General features: G+C 40.7%; 1 protein-coding gene across 1 annotated transcript; it reads left to right on the top strand.

The window, feature by feature from the left end:
• Nucleotides 1-16327: 16327 nt before the first annotated feature.
• Nucleotides 16328-21519, top strand: LOC115309482 (evasin P1132-like). Its single transcript, XM_040221921.1, has 3 exons — nucleotides 16328-16380; nucleotides 18080-18158; nucleotides 21294-21519. Exons 1-3 carry the CDS (start codon nucleotides 16328-16330, stop codon nucleotides 21492-21494), a joined length of 333 nt encoding a protein of 110 aa, XP_040077855.1. The 3' UTR covers nucleotides 21495-21519.
• Nucleotides 21520-24051: the final 2532 nt, after the last annotated feature.

Consider the following 24051-nt stretch of genomic DNA (forward strand, 5'->3'; position numbering starts at 1 on the left):
CGGCTGCTGCTTACGATGGGCCGCGTGAGGAGGAACGACGTTCAAATCCGCAAGGGTGAGAAGGGGCGCTGCAGTCAATTCCCTCAGGGATTCAACGGCGGACCTGCTCGGAGAAGCTTAGAGGAACGGCAACTGGTGTCCGTTCTGTTGCGGAAACGCGTTATTCTTGGCGCCATTTTGAACGCGCCCTAGAGTATATAGTTTTATATATTTGTTTTCTCGTCTGGTGACATCAGTAATAGTGGTTAGAATAAGGCCGACATACGCTACTTGGCGCTTGGAAGGAAATAGGGTTACTCGGGTAGACAGCCACTGCGAGCTCGAACGAACACGAGTCCCGAAATATAGGCCGAGTTCCATGTGAAGCGAAAAGCTTTTACAAAGCATCTTTGGTGTGTGAGAAACATTTTCAAACTCATCTACTCATTCACAACTCTCATTTAAACTAATACATGTTTGCCCTTAAAAAACGAGAAGTCAAAATGTGTCGCAGTATATGCGGGGGAGTTTGTCAAGATTATAGGCTGCGCAGAACTGCGTTTGTTTTGTCGTTGCGGAATAAACACATAATCTTCCATTGTCAGAACATCATGTACGTTTTAAATAACAAGTTTTCCTTAGTGGGTTTTTAATGCGCAACTTTCAATATAGGTGCATGCACCTTGTCGGGTTATTACGGAATAGCCTTTTATAATGTGAAACAGGGTGTGTTCGTTAATATTTCGAAAACGACTCGTGCTCCAGAACAAACTGATTCGATCCACGTCTTGTTTATAACGAACACACTTCTGCTTATTTTAATAAACACCGCTTTTTTAAGATAGAAAAAACTGGCTTGCTTACTACAAAGCAGACAATGATGTTCAACATTACAAAAGTCATCTTTGATTGTCTCCAAACTCACACGAAGTCTTTTCACACCCAATGTCCTGAAGAGATATATACTACAACTTAAGACACGTGGAATATACTAGAGGTCTAATGCGTTCTAGCTATGGCGAAAAGAACACAGACATTGCAAATTTCCCAGCTTATAAACTCTCGTCCTCAATTTCTGGAAATGGCTCAAAGTGCGAGGGCGATACATAAATTAAGAAAAAAGAATAAGGATTATATTTCGGAGCATAAAAATTATCGCGTTTGAAAATATGTAGAGAACATTTTGTGTGTGTGTGTGTGTGTGTGTGTGTGTGTGCGCGTGTGTGTGCGTGTGTGTGTGTGTGTGTGTGTGTGTATGTGTGTGTGTGTGTGTGTGTGTGCGTGTGTGTGTGTGTGTGTGTGTGTGTGCGCGCGCGCGCGCGCTGGCCTTGTACCTGTTCTGCTTGTCTGAGACCTGTATAGGGCACGGGACCTTGGTCAGGTGCTATGAAGTACCTTTTGCCCCCAAATGCTCAAAAACTGAATCGAACATATTCACGCCACCACTGTATCAAATTGAAAGAACACATAATACTTAAAACCCTTTCTGGACAAGTTTTACGTTTGAGGTGTAAAAAAGAATCAAGCTCCTCTTAGTGGAGGCGACAAAATGTGCAGACCTATCGGTACAGGAACTTCATATTCCGAAGAAATTTAACTTATGGTAACCAATAAATTTAGATCACGTTTACTGAAAAACACACTAAGAAAAAACGAATTTCAAAACTTTGCTCCAAATTGATATGAAAATCGAGATCGCGAAAGCTTTTATCGTAAAGATGTTCCAGCAAATCGTTCATCAGTCACTCATAAAAAATAAGTTAAAACTGAGCACTGTAGTCATGATCCCGAAATTTTAATCATAAAACACAGAAATAAAACTACTTCGGTCCTGTACCAGAAAGCTGTCGACGCTATCAAAGTACATGTAAAATGTTCTATCAAGCCCTTAACATCAATCTGTCTACTAACAAAAACTAATGTACCCCACTAGCCTAGGCCTTCGAGCAGACCAACTTGGTTTGTGACCCTGTACTGTGATGAAGTCATACTGGTCTTGGATTCGCTCTGGTGTCTCGCGGTTTACCCTACCGCTAAAACGCTCGATTCTCGCAGCCTCACTTTTCGAGGGATTCACCTTCTGTTGAATAAGTGTGCGTGCCATCACGCATGTACTTTTGAAACGCCATGTGCTCCATGTTGCGAAGCGTCCTACCCATCACGCCCAGGCAATGAATTTGCGCCTGAGTCGCGTTCGATGATCCACCGTAGAATCGATCTAGGCTCTAGCTTTCCTTTCTTATCTTTTCGCTATCTTCCGTAGTTTCGCAACCACTGCCGACGCTCCTCCGCAGTATCCTGTGGTTTTCCCTGCGCCCGAGTGTGCGCTGTTCTGCGCGAATTCGGAGGCGTGACATAAACCTTGCTCATGTTTCAATGCCTTTCCGATAAGGAGTTTTCAATGTTTGCTTTTTGCGATCTCGCTTTTCTTGCCTCTTCGAATGAGATATATTTTTTCCTGCATTCTTTGGCTAACAATGTACGTCGAAATGAAACTCCGTTTTTTTTAGTTCTAAAAAATTCAAATACGCAATTCTAATCGTTGGCCTCTCACCTCAAAATATGCCGTTTCCGGGCCCCTTTGAGGTTTTTTTTCTCCTTATCGGTATCTTACTTTCAGCTCATTTTCCAGTGCTCTCCTCTCACACTCTTGGGCTTCGAATTCCCATTTATGGTCTTCCCTATCTCTCCTTCACGTGCTCATAATTCTCCCTGGCGTACGCAACTTGCTCATTAGGCGATTCTCTAAATGGCCTCCGGTACAGCCCGTGGAGCTGCCCAAGTCTTATGAGACCACTCAGGACGATCGTTCCTCCGTGTAGAGAAGTCATCTTTCACAATATTAGAAAAAAAAAAAATTCGTGTTCTTCCCCATTTATTTGTTTGCATAATTATTCACCCTCAATGTGCATCGTACATTTCAGAGGGGAGTGAACGCAAAATCACACAATAATGACAACGAAATCATACAACTAAGGGTGCTGGTAATAAGTGTTTGTTAAAAAAAAATAAAACGCCAGTGATGGAAGCAATTGAAGTGGGAAGGCGGTTCCAGACTGTTGGCTAGCGAGGTAATAATGACACACTGAATGCATTAGTATTGAAACTAGCCATGCCAACCTTATGAACATGATTAAGGCGAGCGGAGTGATAAGATGGTTCGAGTAAAGACCGACACGCTGTTTACAAACAAGCCCGCGTTGCATACACCAGGTGTGAACACTGCGCGAGAGCAGAAACCAAATTCGCCCGAAGTGAAGCATCTGCGCATGCGCGGTGCCGTTGACTGCGCCACCGCAGCTGCGTAACGGCGGGGTCGCGTGTTGGTCTATAAGTGACTGGAGTAAAATTAGTTCTGATGGTAAATTTTATGAAACAAGCAGAGACGAGCACGTTTACGGCAGAAAGATATGTCGGATAATGATACAGTTATGTTTATATTTGTTACACTGGACGTGCGATGGCAGCTAGATAAGATGAAACGAGCTGCTCGAATTCGAATGCTTTCGAAAGCAGTGACAAGGCAGTGTTGGCCGGGATCCCAAACGGATGAAGCATACACTTGTTCGGAACGAACTAGGCACTTGTACATGATTTAAACAATGAAGGTGCTTGAAAAAAATTGTTTTAACTTAGCCCAGGTGACGATTGGCATTTACAGCAACATACTCAAATTCGGTATTCCATGAAAGGTTAGAGGACATATAGACGTTAAGGTACTTGCAAACGGAAACTAGGGAAAGGAGTGTGTGTTTGACGTGATATGTAGGACAGCTGGTGTTAGTGCGGGCACTCTCATAGACTTGCATTTTTCGTATTTAATTCAATCAGCCAAGCATCGCACCAGTGAGCTGTATGTTTAAGATCCGTTTTAAGATGAGCAATATGGGATTGGTCAGTGGTGTTGCGATAAAGGGCGCAATCATCAACGAACAAGCTGATTGATAAATAAATGTGAGGTACTAGATCGCTAATATTAATAAGAAACAGTAAAGGGCCATTCACGGAGTCTTGGTGTACCACAAAATAAACGAACGCCATAGTATAAATCTTGTTAAAAATTACAAATTGGAGGCGATTAGTTAAAAAGGCATCTATCCAATCGAGCATGTGAAGGTCAATAGTCAATGTGCGGAGTTTCTGAATCAATAAACACTCAAATTTTATCAGATCACTTCGAAAAATCTAGAAAACACAGTCAGTGTAAGGACCTGATTCAAGAAAGTATAGAAGATCATGGGTAAAGTGGACGAGTTGAGTTTCACGCGGTAATGTCCTTCTGAAGCCGTGTTGTGCTGACGTAACAAAGTCGTTAGATTCTAAGAATGCAGTCGGATGAGAGCATATGGTATGTTCTAAGATTTTGCATGGTTTACTTATTAATGAGATAATACGATAATTGCATGGATCATATTTGACACCTGACTTGGGCAACGAAACCATCTTCCCCATCATCCAGTCATTAGGCACTATATCCGTTTCGAGTGACTGGGAAAATAGCTGATCAAGTATAATAGTCGAATACATTTTGGCGTTTTTAGACATTTTTAATTAATCTTGTCATCACCAGTAGACGATGAAATCCGAAGTATATCTACTACACCTGAAATACCAAAACCACCAAAACGACAGAGTTCATAGGTAAGAAATCATGGAGTGTTAGTTGAAGTGAACTTGCGTTACTCTGAACTAAGAATGAATTGACAAACACATCTGTTGATACAAAGGCACACCCGCCGGCGTCTATGGTTTGCCCATAAGAAAATATCAGAGATATATATTTCCGATATCACTGCTGGTTGCAGTGTCCCAGAACTGCTTGGGATTATTAAACAAAAACATGCAAGAAAGTGCAATATTATAGAGTGCATGTTTCGCATTTTTAACTGCCCTGTCATATTCGGAAGCGGCAGAAAAATAGACTGGCCGGCGGACCTTGGTGGAATTAAATCTTTTTGCACGGAATGGAGCTTTTTTAGAGTTGTATTGTGCCATGGCGCATTTGCATGATTGCGAATTGCTTTAGACGGTATATATTTATTCGTTAAAAAACCGACAGCACCTTTAAACATATTTAGATTTCTATCAACTGAACAATTCAAAGAACCTACTGGTTTTCTTTAGTTTTCAAGAAATAAACACATATCTCTGTAGTTGGAAGTCAAAACACCCTTAGTGTAGTTTAGAATAAATTTTGCTCTTGATAACATTGAGCCCTTAGACGCATGAACCGTGAAGTGTAGTACAAAATGGCCACTAAGGCTAGGCAAGTATTTTATCGATGAAATAGTGTGCGGGTGAGTGGTAAGCACTAGATCTAACGAGGACGATGATGGCGATGATATTTTTGTCGAAGATGCGACTACGTGATCTAAGTTAAAATCTGAACATAATATAATAAACCCGCTAGCTTCAGTTGAAAAAGGATCAACAGAAGTGTAGCCATCAGTCCGTTTAATACTTGAGTAATTAAATTCCACAGTCAAAACGATAGGCGAGTCTCGAATCCGCACAATAAGTTGGTTGACAGGATCGCGCAACAAACCTGAAACCATTGAATTATTCGCTGGAGGGCGGTAACATACACCGAATGAATTTCTTTTTTATTGCACAGGCAATCGCCACATGAAAAAAAAAAGAACAGCATTGGCCACCACTAACAATATACAACCACCGTACCTGTCATTCCTACCGTTTCGGTAAATATTGTCACGTTTCTGATAATAAAAGTGCTGATTATTACAAACCTTTGCTCAAAGCAAAATTTTCCGTCAAAACTGTCATATCCGCATAACAGGAGTCAACAACTGAACATAAGTCATCACGTTTGCAAAAAAAAAGAAAAAAGAACTTTGAATGTTTGTAAAAATAATCGAAATTTTGAAACTGGATTGATAACCGTCACGACCCCTCACTGGATGTTACGAAGTTGAAGCCGGCTCAGACACTGTTTCAGCTAATGACTCTGCCCTATTGTTTCGTCGTTGAACAATCGCAGAAGGAGGCAGCTCATAGATGATATAATTCGTAGGATTGTATGCAAAACATTTTCCGTTTAGAAATAGATTGTTAGGGGGAAGCCTAATGGGGTACTTCACAGGTTTTTATTGTCTCCGATTTGTTTGAAATTTCGATAAACTCACTAACAAACGTCCCTGAAATAGTATCCGTAATACTAGGTCATAATATGTGTTTTCGCGATATTAATGAATTTACAGTTTCGGTCTGCACCGTGTTTTTCAAGCTGAAAGTCCCTACTGGCAACAAACGAAACATTGACGCCAGTGAAAGAAATGGGTACACTCTTTGGACTGTTGTATTTGTTCCCAACTGATTCGAAGCAGTCTCATGGTGTCCAAAGAATCCTTTTGAAGCTCGCTCCAGTACTCGTGCTCCAACACGGAAAAAATGATTGGCATACTTTATTTTTTAGACTGTTTGCTCGATTGACAAACCTGCCTGCCAGTGACGTCACGGCACTGAAAAGCGCGGGTATATATATTTAAGTCTTGGTCATTTGCCGATTTCACAATAACTATTATGAATTTCGCGTTACTAAATAGCATACCGGAAAGGGTAAAGAACGGGGAGTCAGAAAATGTAGTTAGCTGAGGTAGCTCAAAAAACCTGTGGAGTACCCCTTTGTAACCCCCCCCCCCCCCCCCTGTCTTTTCCTGTAATCAAGTAGCCGTTTCCTCTCAAGCCGTCTCTCAGGAGAAATATGTTTTTGGCAGCAAAAACAGGATGATCTTTCACTCTGGGACAGCATAATAATATACTCTCGTTGGTTTTGAAAGATCAGAAGTTTACAATCACCGGGCGATATGTGCCACTTACAAAGGACTCCAGCCTATTGTGCACGCGCTGTCTGTTCATGCAAGGCGGTTTTATTCGAAACATTCGATAAGAAACACAACACCATAATAATAAATAGAATATACACCAACCAAATCCTTGTATAAAGGAAAACCCTACGTTTCGAGACCAGCTCGGTCTCTTCTTCAGGGGTTGACTGCGGCTATGGCCGTTGAGGAGCAGTAATCTGTTTTCTTCTTCTTCTACGGCAGTGTCTATCGTTTTGCATCGGTGAGGTGGCGAAGTCCGTTCACGTAGCCGGTCGGCAGAGTGCCGAGGGATCTATTTATGTTTTCTGGCGTTGTTTGTATGTGCCAAGATTCAATAAAAAGTCTATGTCTGGGATTGGTCTCAACAGCCAGGATGCTGGTGTTGGCAAAGTCAATTTTGTGGTCCCTGACGTCGCAGTGCTCAGCTACGGCGCTTCGTTCATGGTCGAACTTCCGAACATCGTTCATATGCTGGCGGATTCTCTCCCGAAAGTTCTTCGTTTCCCCGATGTATGTGACCGGGCAGTCCGCGCATGGAATTTTATAAACGACGCCTTGTGCTTTTTCCTTAGGCGGGCGATCCTTTGGACGGGGCATGAGTCTTCCAAGCGTAGACATAGGCTTGTGGGCCACCTGGATCCCTTCTTTGGCCAGTACACGTGCCAGCGCCTCGCTTGTACCTTTCATGTAAGGAACGCTGATGCGTGAGATACGACGGGTCTGTGTACTTGCTGGGAGTTGCAGGTGTCGGCGATCTCGGGCTTGATCACGCGCAATGCGGCGGATGAAGCTGCTTGTATAACCGTTATGTTGTAGGTCGGTGAAGATGGTGTTTTCCTCTTTTTTACGGTCAGCCTCGGATGAGCAGATATTTTTTGACCTAGATAAGAGTGTTCTGACCACTGATGCCTTGTGACAGGCTGGGTGATTGGAATGGAAATGGAGATAGCGTCCAGTATGTGTCGGTTTTCTGTAGACAGAAAACTGGAGCTCTTCATTTTGTCTTCTGACGAGCACATCGAGGAAAGGTAACGTACAGTCCTTTTCATGCTCCACGGTGAATTGTATAGACGTTTCGATGGAGTTGAGGTGGGTAAGGAACGTGTCCACTTCCGACGTTTTTAGGATGCAAAAGCAATCGTCTACGTACCTCAAGAACACTTTGGGGGCCGTGTGAAATGACTGTAGCGCCTCTTCCTCGATGGCTTCCATACATAGGTTCGCTGTTGTGACGGAAATGGAGGCACCCATTTCCGCCCGCCTAAGGAAAAAGCACAAGGCGTCGTTTATAAAATTCCATGCGCGGACTGCCCGGTCACATACATCGGGGAAACGAAGAACTTTCGGGAGAGAATCCGCGAGCATATGAACGATGTTCGGAAGTTCGACCATGAACGAAGCGCCGTAGCTGAGCACTGCGACGTCAGGGACCACAAAATTGACTTTGCCAACACCAGCATCCTGGCTGTTGAGACCAATCCCAGACATAGACTTTTTATTGAATCTTGGCACATACAAACAACGCCAGAAAACATAAATAGATCCCTCGGCACTCTGCCGACCGGCTACGTGAACGGACTTCGCCACCTCACCGATGCAAAACGATAGACACTGCCGTAGAAGAAGAAGAAAACAGATTACTGCTCCTCAACGGCCATAGCCGCAGTCAACCCCTGAAGAAGAGACCGAGCTGGTCTCGAAACGTAGGGTTTTCCTTTATACAAGGATTTGGTTGGTGTATATTCTATTTATTATTATTGTTGCTCCCCAACCAGAGAGACTTCTCTCAAATGTTCAGCTTCAAGTCGAAACACAACACCTCATTTTCCGACTGAGACAACGATTCAAATACGCTGTCGTGAACACCGTGAAAGATCAAATTATTCCTTCGTGTCCTATATTCCATATCACTCCATCTTGAATTTAAGTTAAGATTATCTCGTTCAACACGCTCAATGGTCTGGTGCGCTGCGACAAGCTCACGCTGCATGTCAGGGAAGGCTAGGGTTTTGAATTTCACCGTCGTCACTCTTTGAACAAGTGGCAGTGAAAAGGATTTTGGAAGAATAAATGACTATCTCTCTGAAAAAGTACATGTGACTTGTAGAAATATTTTTCCTGAAACTTTTGATCTGCCTAATAAAGATTGAGAAAGCACACGGTCAGTGTGTCCTATTTTGCCGGCTTTACTAGAGCTGGCCTTATTTTATTACCTGAATCAAATTGTACGCTCACCCAGAAGATTATCCGAAGAAAAAGACTTGATACTCGATTGAATTCAGCTTCCCTTGAATTTACATGAAAGAGCAGAAAACATTGAGGTGATTGAGGGCATTTCAGGTTATCAAATGGTATTGCTTACTTCTACAAATAATACGCTCTGTGAAGCACGAAGTAGCGAAGAATATATCGACTACTCCAAGCCGATGACGTCGCTATTATTGACGCTCTAGCGTTCTCTTCTCGTGATATTTTCTTTGCTTACAATATAAATGACATTGATGTAATTGTTTGTGGCAGTTTTTCAAAAATATTGTTCTTGACTGCATTTCAAAATTTATGATGGGAAAAGTGAAGTTTACGAGTAAAAAAAAAATCCGTGGATAAATAGGGAAATTATGAAAATTCGCAGTAGACTCTTTAGACTTCGCAAACAATCAAAAGACGCAAACCTCGTTGACCGAATAAACCACCAGCTTAAGGATACAATTAAAGAAGCAAAACATCGATTTCTTATTGTAACAATGCCCTTCTTTCTCAAGTCATCGCCTGAGAAGTTTTGGCGGATTATATCGCCCTTTAAACAAAAAGTAAACGAGTTGAATATTGATAATGAAATTGTGGATGACCCTATTATATTGCTGAAGCTTTTGACAAATATTAAAAGCCCATTTTCAGTTTAGTGAAGGGTCAGAGTCTGGTATTTGCTGCGATTTGAGAAGACAGCGAATGGGCTAGAAACGTTTTGCCAGATATAACAATTTCGGAGGAAGGTATTTCGAATTTTATCTTGAAAATTAACGTTCAAGGGGCAGTTGGGACAAACAAAATTCCTAATGTGCTTTCTTAATTTGAAAAGGTATGCCGAATGGAGAGCTAAGTACGGGACTGTAATATTCAGAAAGTCGCTAGAAAGTTGTACTGTGCCTTCAAAATTAAAAATAGCAAAACTGATTTTCGCATAAAATCCGGTGGCTCAATGGTTGTTTCCTAATATCGAACTATTTCCTCATTTAGTATTTGTAGTAAAGGTATGGAACATAGGTGATATTAAAAGCATATTGGCATATCTAGAGCAAAATAATTTTTTTTACTCGATCTCAACACGGTTTCCGCCAAAAAGGGCCTACCATCACTCAACTGACCGAAACAGTTGTGGATTTTGCGTCGTTAATCAATACCTGAGGGCAAATTGACGTTGTATACTTTTCAAAAGCGTTCGACCGCGTTCCACATGAGAAGCTACTCAGAAATCTTCGGTTGTCTTAAATAATACGAATATTTTTAAGTTGCTAAAAAGTTATTTGACTAGAAGACAGCTATTGAAAAACTTTAATAGCGCGGGTTCCAGTACTACAGATGTGCCATCCGATGTCCCACAGCGATCAGTTCTCGGGTCTCTATTGTTTTGATGTTTGTTAATGATATTGTCTGTAAAATCCCAGTCAAGATAAGGTTGTTTGCAGATAATTGTGTTGTTTTTAATGAAATCAAAAGTCTCAAAGACTGAAATATTAAACTCCGCTAGAAGGATTGTCTAGTTGGTGTGCTGACTGGCAAATATCACTTAATTTATCAAACACTGTTTGTATGTCTATTACTCGAAAGAAAAGTCCTCAACGTTTTTATTATCCAATTGGTAACTGTAGCCATAATGTTTGCGCGTATATTATTTTATTTGAGAATACTGCCGGCCGACTTTTGAGGGCCAAAGCATGCTGGTGGAAAGATAACGCCAGGGAAAGCTAGTGCGCGTACATACAGCCATGGAAATAAAAAAAACTGGTAACTTATTCTTGGCAACAAAGAGCATCGATTGCACTGGCAAACGAAGCAGCAGAAACAATAGCTGTCACGCTATGGGGCAACATATTCCACTCGCATTCCACTCGCACACGGTTCGAGGAAAAAATGAATATTTAAAAACCTCTCTCTTGCAACGGTACTCGCGGAGTAGATTTTCACGTTTCTGCCTTGTATCACGGCTATCATTATACTGCAGATACTCATCAAATTTCAACCCAACTTTATCATATATTATGTTATGCAAAAAGTTTAAACGTTTTAACTTCCTTCTACGTGGTAACTCGGTTAGACTGGATGCTGCTAACGACGGTGTCACATGTAAATCTTTGCCGTACGAAATATAAATGAATCTAAGAAATTTTTTTTTAATGCTTTCTAACTGATCCACATGCGATTGTGAATAAGGGTCCCATAACAAATCAGCACATTCCAGCAGAGGCCGGATTACAGATTTATACGCCGGGAGCTTCGTCTCAGAAGTACAGTGGGTCATAGTCCATCGTAACGACCACAATTTACTGGACGCTTTTGCAATAACCTGCCCAATGTGATAAGCCCAACTTACGTTTGATGTGATTGTAACACCTAGGTACTTATACTCATTGGCAACTTCTAAAGCGTTTGAGTCAATGGTATAGAAAAACAAATGGGTAATCTTTTTCATTGTCATAGACATTTGCACACACTTCTTAACATTCAAATTCATTTGTGACTTCTGACAACATGAAAAAATAATTTTAACGCTTTCATCTAAACATTTTTGATCCGACACGCTAGATATCTGGGAAAATAATACACAGTCATCAGCAAAAAAAAAACGACACTGCATGAAGGGCTTGTCTACTCGCAGGTCGTTTATATAAACCAAAAACAGCGGCGGATCGAGCGCCGAGTCCTGAGGCACTCCAGAAAGAACAGGTAACTCAGTGGCTCAGTATATATATTTGGGTTCGACGATAACATCTAATATAAGGTGGAACACACATGTTAGTAACATATCTAGTAGAGCAATGAGTAAGTTGGGATTTCTTCGCAGTTATATGAAGCATTGCTCCCGCGAGACAAAAGCTAGTATTATATAAAATTCTGTTTAGGTCAATGATAAAATATGTGGGTGGCATCTGGGATCACAACACACCATGTTTTATTTCAGAACTCGAGAGATTTCAGAGATTAGCAATGCGTTTTGTGTTCAATATCCGTTCCTCTTATGTGTTTCCACAAACCCTTCTGCTGAAGCGGTCCTGTAAACTTCACAGGAGAGAAGGAGAAGGAATCGTGTAAAATGTATCTACCTTATCGTTAATGACGAGCTTGGAATATAAAACATTCGATATTAAATGTTGCTGGCCCAGGTATCCTAGGCATTTCCTCAGCAAAACAATAAAACCACATAGTTATAAAGATGACGCATTTAAATACTCAATTTCTCGAACTATTATTGATTTGAATAGTTTGCTACCTGATGTTGTAAATACTACTAACTTCTAAGATTTTTGTTCCAAGTTATTGCAGAAAGTGCAGCTTGCGTGAAGATAAGTTTGATCCACCCCAGTAACAAAACAATCTCGAAATAGATTTACAGTGCATTTAAAGAAAAAAGAAGGAAGAAGGTAGTGACATAATTTTTATTTGATTGATTATTTGCTTTAAGATTGTTTGGAGATGCAATCGTAGTGGCTTCCCCCTTCTCGAATTTTAGCGAACGCGCATTAAGGTTTTGTGATAAATTAGACATTTCATTAAACGGTATAACCTGTTATTCGTTCCTAAACCTGGGTTTACCTCAACATCACCGCACAGCATCAAAAGCAACACTCTGAACGACCCAAGACAGGCTCCTTTGCATAGAAGCACGACTCAGCAAATGCAGTCTGATATAAAGCAAGGGTCAATGTCACGTTTACTAACCGGTAGCGGAAGAACAAGAAAGTTCACTTTCGGCATCGTAGCCTGACGCATGCCCACTGGCCAACAGCGATAATGTTCCGAGCTTTGTAACAAATCCATGTAATAATGCCAATGCCGATGACGCTGAGGATGCTGCTGTTAGAACGGGTAGTCACTCGACAATAATGACGTAGGTTGGCTCGGTTGGTTCCTTGGGGACGGCAAAGGTTTGATGCTAGTGCCAGCTTGAGACCAGTGGCCCTCCGCGAACTGCAGCAGAATAACGAAAAAGTTCACGTTCCGCATCGTAGCCTTGCGCCCATGCCCACTGACCGACAGCGATGACGCTCCAAGCTTTTTGGCGAATTCACTTGCTGATACCATTGCGGATGACGTTGACGATGTTGCTGCTAAAACGGGTAGTCGCTCGATGTTGATCACGTCGGTTGGCTCGGTGGGCTCATGGAGACGGCAAAGGTTTGATGCTGAAGCCAGCTTTCAAGTGGTGGCCTTTCCTGCGAGCTGGACCATAAGAACGAAAATGTTCACGTTCCGCATCGTAGCCGTTCACCGATGCCCACTCTTGAGGCAACCAGCAATTTCTCCTTCACTCGGTTTCATTTTCATAACCAATCAATTTTTTTAAATTAATGATTTGCCGAAATACCATACATTCTGTCGTGTCGCGGACGCCACTGTAATGAGAAGGTTAGTAGCACTAATGTAAGCTTTTCAGAAAACGCGTAGACGATCTCTCAAGAAGTTGACAATTTGCATTGTAAAAAATAAGAAACTAAATTTTAAAAATAAATTAAAAGAAAGTCTGCATATATGCAAACTCTGGATAGTTCTAAGACTCATATCAGTTTCTGCGTCGTAGAGCGTACTACGGCTGTGGGGTTCCCTGGTTGGAATGTGGGTATGGGAGCTGGTTCGTGGTGGAGTGTCGGAGTGCGGACGTCCCCGATTGACTTTGGGTTTTGAGGAGATCGACATTCTGGCACGACGTTGACTTCCTTCCAAAGAATGTATCTCGCCCGAGTGTTGTGCAGCCGGTAAATGTTGTCGCCAAAGACGTGCAGGCAAATACTGCTTTGGGGTATGTTTGAAGCACCCAGCCGTGGCTGCCGGTTGCTGGCTGTTCCGCACTGATTCTCACGTGACCTGTTTCCGGGGCATTCTCGTTTTCCTTTCATATTTTTTTCTTCTAAGAATATTTACGTATTCACAGTTTCTAAGCAAATTTTGCTGGAGCGCAATGTTGGTACACTGAACTAAAAGTATTTCAAAGCTAGAAGACGCTCTTTAAATGACATTTATCGTTCAGCTTTTTTTATATTTCTTATGGATAGTAATGTCTGTTCGCATACGTATTAAAAAGTTACTATTCACATTCAAAGACGTTTATAAACGACTAATAAATATTTGTTTTTCACTTTACATTGCTCCCAAAATTGCGACGTGGCTCAAACTTTTATTTTGTATATGTAGGTCACTGTGGAGTCGTTTAATGTGCTTTTTCAATACAAATGAGCCTAGTCTTTATTTACGTCTGAATCAGAAAAATGCCTTCTAATATATTAAAGAAGTTTACATGCCATATCCACAAGCAGACATCATACTGCATTAGAGTACTGCCGACTGAGGAAATCAACCCTTCAAAAGTGTCCTCATTGATTGATACATTTACTCAAAAACGCAAGAGAAAAAAAAAATGTTTAAAGCACGAATGTCTCGTGAGCAGGAACCAAAGATCGCTGAAATGTGTGGTCCCTCTTTTTACTTATGATTCTCCACGATACCTAAGGGCGACATAAAACGTAATAAACAGCCAGAACGCCGTGTAACGTTTTAGAGCTAGCTCTTCGTATTTCGATCAAACTACATGTAGGCAAAGGATACAAGCATCACATTTTGTGACTACTCATCCAATACTTTAAGCCGGCACCTAAAATTCAGTAAAAAGGTCTCCGTCGCAAATGGTAAGTTGCCGAGGACCGCTGCCCACCTTTTTGGATCGTCAAAACATTTCGCTGCACGCGCTTCTTGCAGGATTGCAACGTCGTCTCGGGCTTAAACACGCACTCACGAGAATGCCGCTGCATTGATGACCTCCATATGTAAATATGTCATTTCACTTGTTTCTGAACACTGTATTCGTGTGTGAGCAAAATACGTATACAACTGAAAAATAAAAACTACATTCACTGCATTCGTAATGTTTTTACAGCGATGATGCCCCGGATAAAAATAATACAAAATACAAAATCAGCCTCAACATTAGACTGAGAGCAGAAGAAATTATTCATTCAATATCAGCGAATATTTTTTTTTAAATATATCATTAACTGATCAACAGTCCTTTTGAAGTTCGTAATTTTTCGCTTTAAAGAGATAATATTAAAACGTGTATTGAAAGGTCTCCTATAAGGTTAAAGCAAAACTATTCAGCGTTGCTTACTACGCTTAAGAAGTAACAAATTAATGTCTACCATAAAATTGCGAATCATTGTTTCTATTTTTGTATTCCCCCGAAATAATCACCATGTAAATCTTGGTGGGTTCTTAGTAACAAAAGCTATTCTGATTACCTATAATGTGGAAGGACGCTTAATCTTTCGAAACCCATTTACCAATATATATAATAATTATCGACAATGTTGTCCCATGTTTCTAACTAAAATAAGATGAAGTCAATTTTTCTTAACATTTATAGCAACGCCAGCTGATTTATGAGTGTAGTTTTTGTCACCAAACCTATTGCAGTCGCTTGCAATAGGTTTGCAGTCGCTTGTGAATGCAGTCGCTTGTGAGCGTTCACGCTAAAACAACATGGCGTTGGTGCGGAAGTCTGCTTTAGCCGACAAAGGGATACAGAAACTACTTCTTCAAAGGCATATCTGAGAACAAATCCTTGAGCCTTTACGATTTGTAGGAAGTAGACGATAGTTGGTAGACAGCTACATCAGTGATGAAAACAATGTGAAACCTGAGAGCATTCCGTTAACATCGGCGTCTACACGTCAGTGGAACTCTGATAAGAAGTCTTGGTTTTGAACAAGACAGGACAGCTGGATGTCGATGAAATATTTTTGTATTATTTTAATGCTAATTGATTACTCAAACCGAAATTTTGTTTTACTTTCCTCGAAGACTAAAAGGAGTATGTAAGTAGTTAACGATAGTTACAATAACTTATCTTGCTAATCTACGGATATAACTGTGTTGGGAATTCGATGATAATTACACAGCTATTTTATACACCTATTTTATCTAAGCCACGCAAACACAGATGGAACGAAGCCGAATATTCTGTTTTGTTTTCTTGTTATTTTTATAAGGCTTTAAAAATCTTTTCTCTATTGCGCCGCACCTATGATTGCTCACGGAGAAAAACAGGTGCATTTTAGGATGTGTCAAGTGGCAAGCTGTTTTTTAAACATCTGCTTTTCTGAGCAAGCTTTCGTTATACTTATGACGTCAAACTGAGTTTGTTTCAAAAGGAAACAACTAAAAAATGTCAAGTTTGCAAGTATAAAAGCAGCGTTTTTAGCCCGACCCTTTAGAGATCTCTCGAATGTCTGGAAATGGAAGTCAAAACATTTGTCTTTCTTCAAGTCGCAGTGTTTATTGCCCTCGGGTAAGTAAGAATACTTCTATTGCGCAATTAACAGTTGCTTCTGGTTTAAAGTTGCAAATAGGCTGAACTCAGACACTTAGCTCATCGAAAATCACAAATATCGTTTGTTATTTTGGATTCGCAGTTTAATAGATTATTTACTAACTGGTGTATTATTATAAGTTGCCGTGACTTCCGCTTCGCGTATTCTCTAGATTAGAAAAAGGCATCAGAACAACCTATGCTGATGAATGTCTGGCAACCGGATTAAGTTTGGCTCTTTAAGATACACAGATATTTTGTTTTAGAAATTATAAACTTAAACATTGTCTGTGACCAGAATATCCTTTCTTCCACTAAATAGCATAGGGTAATGCGGAAAAAATATGGATCAAAATGGAGTTAGCTGGTAGGCATCGATTTATATTAAAATAGGTGCAAACGAATGTATTTATTTTATTGCGAAAATTCCTTCATTGTGTGTTCAGCAGATCATAACCCGTGTTTCTACAATATTCTCTATCGTTTTTTGTTCCTGCAATTTTAGCACCATGCCTTTTATGCTGTTTGATGAGGGAGCATTTACGCCTGTTAAATTGTAGCCCCAATTTAAAAGTCTTATCCTACGTATAGTTGCACCCTCCTGTAATGAATATTAATAAAATACAACAATCTAAATTCGATGTTCTCTGCTGATAGTGAGATATGCAACTCACGGAAAATGTTTTCTAAACGGTGTTTGGGAAAGTTATTATTTTAAATGACACAAGATTTTTTAAGCAGTTCGGGGGACGAACTTTTATGTCATTGTCTTAAAAACATAAGCCATTAAATGTAAAGGACAACAATGTAAATAAGTATCATATTTTGCAGGACGAATTCCGCCAACCATTTCTTTAAAGTTGAATCTGCGCTTGTGGTTATGCATTCTGGTTATGTTTATGACATGGAATGATCTACGTTTAACTTGAATTATAATTATACGTGCACTAAAGCTTGTTCAATTAGGCATGCCCTGAGTTCTCGGTGTACCACATTAACAAGTGCTATTAAAAAAACTAAACAAAAAGTAGGCTTGTTATAAATGCATGCCTCCTTTATAATCACGCGGTGTACATAAACAATGAAACTATTTCTGGACGGGTATGGTGCAAGCATGATAATGTGAAGATCTATGGGCACGAAAGCATGACGTGATACCTTGAAGCTAGAGACTACCATAAACCATGAATGGGCCAGAAACTGAGCCGTTCTTTGAGTTTAAAATTTAACTGTATGCTGATTTAGGGTAATGAACATTTTTTACGACATTAAAGCAACTGATTGTGTTTTATAATATTTCACTATTGTCTATATATGTAGAATAATCTTGCAAAAACTGTAAACGACTTAATTTTCGCGAATTCGGCGAATCGCCTACAATTCTCGAAAAATAGGTCTGGCGAACGATTCCGATAAATTGTAAACACATTGAAATCTATAGAGAGGTCACACCGCATCGCGAAAATTAGAACCCGCGAATCTTTGACATAAATCGCTAAATAGTTACACCGCGAAAAAAAGGTCGTTTAGAGTACTCATAATTGTCGAATATTAGATCACTAGATTCAAAATCGCTTCTAAAATTTCTGCCAACATATAATATAGTTCGCTAAAGCGGTGGGTCCACGAGTTGTTTACCAGTTGTTTCTAAAATAACTACTTTTATTGTTTTTTTCAGCATCCAAATATTTATGGCAGGAACAGATGCATTGAGTGAGGAAGACGAACTCTTTAGTGTCGAATATTGCGGCATGAATGTAAGTCAATTGTACACTTGCTAGATAAATGTATTTGACCATGTTCTCGAGGTACGAATGGAGAATGCAGTACCATATATTAAGCAACAATTAGTAAAAAAAGCACCTGAAAAAGACGAGTTGCATTACGTGTTCGTGACATCCTCATTGTGCAACGATGCTGGAGCAATTAATTTTACCTAGTGCATATATTCGTGCATCTACAAAGAATATATTGTATAAGTGACCTGCGTAAACTTTTTTTAGAATATTCACTACGATTTCCTGCGCAAAACGTCCACGTAAGTCTAAAAGATATGTTTCTTGAAAACTAAAATTTTAAACATTGAGCTTTATTACTACACAAATGCATCCTTAAAAAGTTCCCGTTTAGAATCCTAGTTTACTGGTCAAAACTCATCCAAAGTGCAGCATGTCTATATCATACGTAGCTTAGTACATCGGAATCGTTATATTTCACAAAAAAAAGCCTGCAACACCTAACCCTTTATTGTTACGACTGACACTCTTTTCAAGCATGAATCAAGATAACTTAAACTCCATATTAAATTGCGTAAGAGATGAAACGAATATGCGAATAAGGAGGAGACCAAGTGTTCACCTTGATTTAGTTGGCGATCCGTTAATAGGAAACGATTTAATGCATGCTTTAAAAGTAACCCAAGAATATATTACAAAATAAAAAAAAATATAGAAACAATTACTGTTTTCTTTTCAAGAAAACAGGGAAAAATGAATAACGAAATATTTACTTGAGTATGAAATACAGGTTTCGCTTGTGTTGAGAAATATGTTTCTCTTCAAAATACTTGTTATAATAATTACCGCGTGCGACTATATAGGCTCTACTATTTGCATATAAATAAGGCAAACATTCGCTGAAATAACTAAATTATTTTATGTTAATATTTGTTCATCCTCATTACTATTCAATTTTCTGCGTCAAACTAACATATACGTGAATATATCGAACACAAGTTTTAAGCTTCGTAGGTGTTCTTTTTTAAATCTATATTAGTGCTCAGCTCCTGAGCGCTTGTTTCCGTGTATAACGGCGTCGGCGTCGGCGGAACCGCGTGCGTTTAATTATGGGACGTCCCCAGACCTACTAACCAACTCAATTTCCGGCTAAATTGAGCGAAGAGACCTAATTGATGTGTAGGTCTATGATGTCCCTTAATGGAACACAGATTTAGCGGTAAAACTGACGTTCCATGACCTCAATACCTATTCAGCTTCCCCGCTGAATTTAGCAAGGAATGGAATTAATGTTGAGGTTACATGACATCACTTTTCCCGATATATCTAGCGGAGAAACTGAATTTGATCACAGTTGATGTGACACGATGTCACGTCATATCATTTTTCCCGCTAAATTTAGCAGGCAAACTGAACTGGTGTTGAGGTCACGTGGCGTAAAACTTTCAGTTAAATTTAGTGGGGAAGTGTTGGACAAGGGTAGGGTATGGATGAGGACGAAAGGGTGCGGAGGAGGAGGGGAGGGGGCGGAGGAGGAGGAGGATACGATTGAGAACGGGGAGATAGGAGTAAGGAGAAAGGAGGAGAGGAGGAAGAGGGATGAGGGTGGAAGGAGGAGGGAAGGAAGGGAGGAGGACAGGAGGAGGAGAAAAGGAGGGAACGAGGAGTAGGAGGAACAAAGGAGGAGGATGGGAGGACGAGGGATGAGGGGAAGGAGGAGGCGAGGAGGAGGAGGGGAGGAGGAAAGAAGGTGGGGAAGGTACGGAGGAGGGCCATACCCTCCCCTCCGTATCCTCCCCAGCTCCTTTTTTAGACCTGAGCTATTATTTCGCGTTACAGAGATTTGTGAACTGTTTTCATTTTTCCATGCAAATTTAAAATATAGGCGTACTTACATTTTTGGCTTTCAATTCGTTGACTTTGTGCGCTTCTCATGTTTCCAAGTCTTCAAACCGCAGACATTATATATATTAAGGAATGTATCAGGGCAACAAGGCAATTGTATTCAAGACTATATACGTAAAATATTCTGGTTCATGTCAGCTACTGTATGATATGCCCTGGCGTCTTTTTTCAAGGTGGCTAAATCGTGCGTAAAGACCGAAGACAGAACCAAATACATATTTCGCACAGTCCGAGACAAAGAAGCTTCCGCCGTGTTCGACCAGTTCAGAAGGCATATGCATGGTGTCCATAACGGAAATACAGATGGAGTCGAACTGTTAGTCGTGCGAGGGTTGGAAGAAGTGCAGGCCGGATTGTCTTCAGAATTACTCAAGCCGTGCTTTACCGAAATTGTTCTCAGTTGTCTCTGTTTAATGTTATGCGTGGCCAGTTATTTATTTATCTTAGGACGCATGCAATGTAATATATTTTTATTGGTTTAGCCTGAAAAATATTGCTATAACAAAACCTCGAGAGAAATAACAGAGGCAGGTGCATAGGAATATATTGATTTTGATAGATGCCTTTACATTTCCAAATCCACAGTAATATTTATATATCGATATCAGAAAAGGCGCACTGGCGCACTGGCCATTGTCGGTATTGTGGAGCTTACTGTATTTCTTTGATTTTTATCTTATACTCTGTCGCTGATTAGTTACAATATTTCTGAAATTATTTATATTTTGGCATGACTAATTTTGGCAATACGTCAGGACGATCTATTTCTATAGCATTACTAGTTATATGCACAAATTTGTGTTAATTTATAGGTAGATAATATTGGTATTACTAAATGTCTAACAAAATGTGAATGGTCATTCCTTCGACAAAATAAGGCCTCTCCAGTTTCGCAGGTTTTTAACACGTCGAGTTATCTCACGTTTCAGAAGATTATAGTAATAGATCCGGCGAGTTCAACTTTATGCTTTTGTCATATAACGGCAGCATCTAGCTACTTTTTGTGAAATTAAATTGCAAAAATTTTTTTACTGCTATTATTAATGAAATGTTGAGATTTGTCTAGCGAGACATTAGTCAGAGAGAACAAATATTTTACCTATCTTGCACGTTTTTGAGGTGGAACTAAGGAGTATTTTAAATATAAAATGTCAAGTGCTGGTATACAAAAACAATTCAATTCATTAGGAACGCTTTGTACAAGAGTTTATTAATATACTATTTGATTTTGTTGATACTATTTATTTTCAGTGCACAAAGCAAGATGATGGAAGTTGGACAACATGCACGGGAAAGTGCAGTTGCTATCATGAAGACGGTAAAACAGATGGTCTCTGTCTATCAACCGAATACACCGACTTCACTCAATTTTCAAATCTAACAGACGCGGAGATTGATGATGCCACCCCTCGGCCAAGGAGACAAAAGAGACGCGCCGAAACAAGGCTGTAATCAAGAGTTCTGCAGAAACTTCTATCTTTCATTGCAACTATTTTGGAAAAAAATATCCAAATAAATAAGGAGAGGAAAGAAAGAAAGCAATATCGAATGAAATGTTCCCCTGCTTCTTGGTAAGGTTGGGAACACTTGCGGTTTCTCTTGACGATGAAGATAGCCCGACTTAAAATATTATGGGAAACAAACTTCCAACTTTAACAAGTTTTGGCACTTGCAAGCTTCTAGTCATGAACACATACTTTTCTCAATTGCTCAATGAGCTTTATGAGATTATTTTGGCTTAATCGAACAATATATTTTGATTGATTGGTGAGTATCGTCAGCATTTATTTTCAAAAGATACAAATAGGATAGCACCAAACCGCCCGTGTGGATTCCACACGCACAACCAATTCAGCCATGCGTAGAGTGAACAATAAACCCAATGCAATAAACACCTCACCTAATTTGAGATAATGAATAAATGGTTGTGCAAAGGTGACTGTTGGATAGCCGCAGTTTGAAGACGACGAAGCGCATAGAGAGCGGGAGCTCTGCATCTCGTGCTGGACTTCGGGCTGACTCAAGACGCATCACTTCATCGCATTTAATGTGCATAGCTGAGTAAACCCACCTACTACAAAATATGGTGTCAGAAGTTTCGGGACTCGTCAGCTATCTTCGACGCCAGAAGTGAGCGGCCGAGTTCGCAAAGAACGACCAAATCGTCCTGACTACATCGTTCAGAACCAGGCCTGCTCATGACGCAAACTGGACAAGCCACTTCATCGGTGCAAGTTACCCCCTCGAAGCCATATCAGGTCAGCGCTCCTGAACCTTTCAATTTTCATCCGCAGCAATGGCTGATATGGAAGCGCCGCTGGGAGCGTTTTTGATCGGCATCTGGATTGCACGTCAAGCCTGAGGACGACCAGGTAAACACTTTCATTTACCTGATCGGACATAAAGCGGAGGAAATTTATGCGACGCTCAACATTCCAACCTCTGAAGCTGAGGACTACTTATCCATCATCCAAACTTTCAAGATACATTTCATTGGCAAAAAGAACATTGTGAACGAGCGAGCTATCTTCAATTCTCGTATCCAAAAAGGTGGTGAAGCAGCCACGGACTTTATCAGAGCACTTCAGACACTGAACAATAAGTGTGAGCAAGGCTAAATAAACAATGAGCTTATTCGCGATCGTATTGTCGTTGGTGTTCGCGATAAACGACTATCCATGATGCTTCAACTAGAGAGTGAATTGTCGCTAGAGAGAGCAGTTCTTCTTGCGAAGCAAACTGAAATAGTCGGAAAACAACAGGAGGCCCACAGACAAGAGGATGCCACGCAACCTGATCAGGTTCAGGTCGATCACCTCAAGATATCCAAGAGGCACGCCACACTTGTAGAAAGCACAGCATGATAGCAAAGAATTCTCAAGCTTGCTATTGGTGCGGCAACCGTGACCCCGAAGGAAAAATCCATCAATGTAACCCTGTTTGGCAGTCAATGTTTTCTAGTGGACCGCTGACTGTGCCTGACTGTACGTCAAGCATGTATGATTGGCCAAAAAGTTACTCTGACCGACAGTCAAACTCCAGTCAGAATCCACTTGTCGGCTTTCTGATGGTTTCCTGGTGGCAGTCGGCCGCCGCGAAATGCCATCAGGATGTCTTGGTGGTGATTCTGATTGTACATCGATTGTCTCTGACTGTACGTCAAAAAGCTTTGACGTGCAGACAGACGTACGGTCAAAGGACGTAAAGTTCGTTCGGATACCACTATTTCGTCAAATCTATGAATACGAAAAATAATCTATGCACAAGAAAACGATTTAGGGACGTGAGCCCAAAAAACCGCTGATGTTAGAGATATGACGCGCAGCCGACCGACAACCTTGATCAGAAGCCCGCCGATAGCCGAACACGCCACTTCGCTTCGCCCATAGAGGCTTCGCCGAGCTTTCATGAACGATCGCTCTCGACTCGTTTTGTTTGCCCGCTTGCTCCAACCTGTCGATCCTGCCCGGGCTCTACAATGTCTTATGTTTTAGTAGAATTTCTACTCGACAAGACCCAGCCTGTTGTGAGTTCCGACGATGTAAGGGACTTTAGCGGTGTAGTTGAAGACGACAAGGTGTACCAGGTCTACTGGGCCGGAGACGCGCGAACAAAAGGATCGTTCTACCACGCGAAAGTACTCTACATGGCAGGTGAGTAGAACTGAAGTACGGCGAGTGATGTACGAGTGCTTTGCATAACATGCTGAAGGCTCAACTGCATTTGCAGCCGAAGCATCTCGTGTAAAAAGAATGGTCAAATCTAGTTTCCAAAGCAATGGCATAGCATAGGGGTTAAGGTGTCCGATTTGTACGCATGTGGTCGCGGGTTCGATTCGCGGTGGTTCTGTTTCTTTGTTTTTTTTTTCTTTATTTTTTCTCGAACATTTTGTTTTATCGAGACATTTGGCGATATTTATGAGTGCGTATAGTTTTACCCTTATATAAATGCTGTTCTTTTTGATGAAATTCCCTTGGCAGTGGCAGTCAGATGTCATCTGATGGACCAT

The sequence above is a fragment of the Ixodes scapularis genome, unplaced genomic scaffold (assembly GCF_016920785.2).
Source record: "Ixodes scapularis isolate PalLabHiFi unplaced genomic scaffold, ASM1692078v2 PGA_scaffold3__209_contigs__length_174095766, whole genome shotgun sequence".
NCBI classification, from domain to species: Eukaryota; Metazoa; Arthropoda; class Arachnida; order Ixodida; family Ixodidae; genus Ixodes; species Ixodes scapularis.